We start from the raw sequence: 4010 nt of genomic DNA, 5'->3' as shown, positions 1-4010 counted from the left end.
CCACCTCTCGGTACACCGAGCTGTCCAGGTCGGTGGATTTGCGATCAATTTTGGAGGAACGAGCATGAAGAAGAGAAGACGCTTAGGCCCATGACCCTCAAAAGATCTCAGCTCTGTAGCGATTGGCACTTAGGACGCACAAAAGCATCGAGATTGGAATGCCAGTACCGCACCTTGCTTATGAACCAATTGATAAGGCATTAGCATGGTTGCAAAGCTCGTTCTAGCGATAGAGAACGCACTGCTGCCCTTAGGCTTCAACAAGCCTAAGTTCAAGATCTATGAGGAGAAGTCAAATCCTTACATGCATTTAAGCCACTTTCGCCAAGTTATGGCCATACACTGGTGGAACGAGGCTCTAATGTGCATCATGTTCCCATTTGGCCTTGGAGATATGGACTTAACTTGGTTTGAAAAGTTGCCAAAAGACAGCATTGCCTTCTGGGCGCAACCGGATGAGGTGTTGGTTACCAGGTTTATGACAGACACCAAAATGCCAATTAAGATAGATCAGCTTCTCGCCATTGATATAGGCGAGAAAGAAACGTTGAAGTCCTACAATAATAGATATTGGGAGACTTTTAACCAGATTAGAGAATGTCCCACCAACCTTGCTATCACGCAATACAAGCGCGACTTACCAATTGGGCATAGACTTAGGGACTCCATGACAATGACACCATCCCACACCATGAAGCCTTGATAGAGAGAGTACACCAACACATCAGGTTAGAGAAGGATGACGCTCGCAGCAAAGAAAAGTTTGGCATAACAGCGATGTCAGACAAAAAAACCTTCTACAAGGGTTAATATGGTCGAAAGAAGGGCTAGCCTAATAACAACAATCGCGGTGCACCACCCAATGATGAAAACGCCAAAACAGGGAGGTTGAGGGTCCGCACCGCCATAACGGCAGTTTTTAAGAAGCCCATCTCTTGAATTCTTCGTGAAATACGTGATGAACCCTTCGTTCAGCGGCCTACCAAGTTAGGACAACCACAGAGGGGCTGCAACGAGAGGTATAAGTGCACCTTCCACGATGAAATAGGGCACCGAACTGAAGATTGTACGCCCTTGAGGCAACATCTAGAAGAATTGGTGGCAGCAAGCCAGTTAGATCAATACATTAGAGGGGGAGCTCAACTTGCCCTCTCAAGATCGCAATGCGGCAGATGGGATGCCGGCAGATGGTCCGCCTCAAGGCATGATCAATGTGATTCATGGGATCATAAAACCTTAGTGAGTTTCTGAGTTCAGAGGGATGATCAAAAAATCAGAACATATGAGGAAAGTGCTGAGTGTTCAACCGACCATAAAGAAAGGGAAGATAGAAGCAAAGAACGTCATCATTTTCTCTGACAGGGACTTAGCAAGGTTGCAAAACCCTCACAATGACGCACTAGTTGTTACTTTGCACGTCAAAAACTTTGATACCAAGCAGATCTTGATAGACCAGGAAAGCTTGTGCTAGATAATATACTATGAGACTTTCAAATAATTAAAATTAGGGGACAAAGACTTGGCACCAGTGGCTTCCCCATTGGTCAGCTTTAACTAGATGCCAGAGTGGCCAGTTGGCAAGATAATTTTGTCGGTCAAAGCTAGATCGATGACAAAACAAGTGGAGTTCTGGATGTTGAAAGTTCTCTCCATTTACAACATTATTTTGGGAAGATCATAGTTGCACGCCATGCGAACTGTAGCATCAACTTACTATCAAGTGATGCGGTTCCCTAACGAAGCTGGAGTAATTGAAGAGGTCTTGGGAGAACAAATTATGTCCAAGCAATGCTTCGTGACCCTATACGCCAGCCGAGCTACAAAAGGATTCGTGCAGATGGTAGAAGAACTAGAGAGCAATGAGATATTCGCATACGTCAGCAAAACAGCCGAACAGAATGCAGTGGAAATAAGAATCAGCAAGAACAACCTAGAGAAATTCTTCTTGCTAGGCTCATCTTTGTCCAGCACAGAGAAAAAAGAGATCATGGAATTTTTGATCTCCAATATCAAAGTGTTTGCCTGGACGTCGTACAATATATCTGGCATTAACCCAAACTTCATCTGCCATCAACTTAACGTAAACCCTACCGCTAGACCAATTATACAGCGAACTCACAAGTTAGCACTACACTACGCCGAGCTAGTGGCTAAAGAAGTGGGAAACCTACTAGAAGCAAGGGCAATTAGAGAAGTTCAGTATTCTAAGTGGATTTCCAACACAGTGGTAGTGTGCAAGAAAAATGACAAATGGCACGTTTGTGTGGACTACAAGACAACCAACAAAGCATGCCCAAAAGTAGCTTTACTCTACTAAGGATAGACTAATTTGTGGACCTAACTGTAGGCCACAATCAACTTAGCTTTCTTAATGCGTATCGTGGATACAATTAGATTGCTATGTATGAACCGGACCAGGAGTTCACATCATTCACAACTCCATGGGGGTTATATTGCTACAAGGTTATGCCTTTTGGCCTAAAAAATACAGGGGCAACATTTCAACGAATGATCACCAAAATGTTCGAACCATTGTTAGGAAGAACAATGGAGGCTTACATTGACGACATGGTGGTCAAAAGTAAGAATGAAGTAGACCATCTCAACGACCTAGCTGAGATGTTTCAATTCTTGAAGACCCACAAGCTGCGACTAAACGCTTTCAAGTGTGCATTTGGTGTGGGGTCAGGCAAGTTCCTTGACTTTCTAGTGACCAACTACAGTATAAAAGTAGATCACTTCCAAATCAGGGTCATTAAAGGGCTCAAAAGGCTTAACTATGATAACCCAACCCGTATTATGCTTAATTATATATGTGTTTATGTGTTTGATATGAATTTACAATTTTAAGTATGTGAATTATGTGATTGTAGATTTATATTGGTTGAATGTAGGAAAATTTGTTGCAATTAGAACCTTGAACTGAAAATTGAAAGCCTTAGAGGCACGATAAAACAAAAACGACTTTATATTTGTGATCAACATGATTTTTAGAGCCTACAGTGAAATTTTTTAAAATTACGATTTGTAATGTTTTAATTAGCCTAATTTATATATCTTTAGCTCTTGTGCTCATCTTTTTTGTTGAGAGCTCTAGAGAGTGAGTTAGAGAGAGAGGAAGAGGAAGAGGAAGAGGAAGAGGAAGAGGAAGAGGAAGAGGAAAGGCTAGGGATTTGGAAGAGATTCAAGGTGCAAACCCTAGATTTGAACTATGGTATGATAATCTACTTGGAATCTTTGTATGTATCTCATATTTGGCTTAAAATAAAGAAAAAATTGAGAATTATGAGTTAGGGTTTGAGATATGTAATAGTTAGAACTAAATGTAAGAAATTGAGCCCTAATCTCCTCATTTTTGTTTTCTTTGAGTTCATTTTTGTGATTAGTCCACGAAATAGACTGTAGATGGTTCATACACCCAAGATTTGTTGAAAGATTCACCATGTTTGTATGTATATGGAGCTTGTATATGAAATTCATGAATCTATGAAAAGATGAGACTGTGATTTTGAACTCTAAGAAAGATTGATGTGTTTGAGTTGTGATTACACTTTGTGGGAGCCGAATAACTTCTGGATCAACGAGAGTAAGACAAGTTGGCCCCGAACGTGACTTCTATTCGGCATTTACCCTATCCAGTTGAGGGGCCGAGTATAAGAGCCGGCGTTCCTACTAATAAGTGCCGTGTAGGAATGCATTATAGGGGCTAAGAGTGGGCCAGGCTCCCAGACCCAAGGAGAATACTATAAATAGGAGACCTGCAATCTTGGAAAGGTATGTGTGATAATTGTGGTATTCAACTTAGAATACAAGTAACCTAGAGCTTGGGACTGACTTGTCCGTCGGAGTGCTAATTTCAGCACGCCCGACCGAAGTGTTTATTTTCTTTCAGGTGACTATCGAAGGATCACGAGCGCTCCCCAGGATCAGAAGAGTATTTCCAAAAATCACTTCTCCACAATTGGCGCCGTCTGTGGGAATACTCAAACACATCCATGGCGGGCGTAACG

At 41.9% G+C, this 4010-nt stretch overlaps 1 protein-coding gene across 1 annotated transcript; it reads left to right on the top strand.

Moving 5' to 3' along the window:
• The first annotated feature begins 205 nt into the window (after positions 1-205).
• Positions 206-703, top strand: LOC114273495 (uncharacterized). Its single transcript, XM_028215298.2, has one exon. It carries the CDS (start codon positions 206-208, stop codon positions 701-703), a length of 498 nt encoding a protein of 165 aa, XP_028071099.2.
• The last annotated feature ends 3307 nt before the right edge of the window (positions 704-4010 follow it).

The sequence above is a fragment of the Camellia sinensis genome, chromosome 12 (assembly GCF_055761805.1).
Source record: "Camellia sinensis isolate YWXY chromosome 12, ASM5576180v1, whole genome shotgun sequence".
NCBI lineage: Eukaryota > Viridiplantae > Streptophyta > Magnoliopsida > Ericales > Theaceae > Camellia > Camellia sinensis.
This window is presented reverse-complemented; position numbering and strand designations above follow the sequence as displayed.

Bases quoted from the DNA above. Each gene is read 5' to 3' on its own strand.
- LOC114273495 (XM_028215298.2), top strand. From the start codon at position 206: ATGGTTGCAAAGCTCGTTCTAGCGATAGAGAACGCACTGCTGCCCTTA.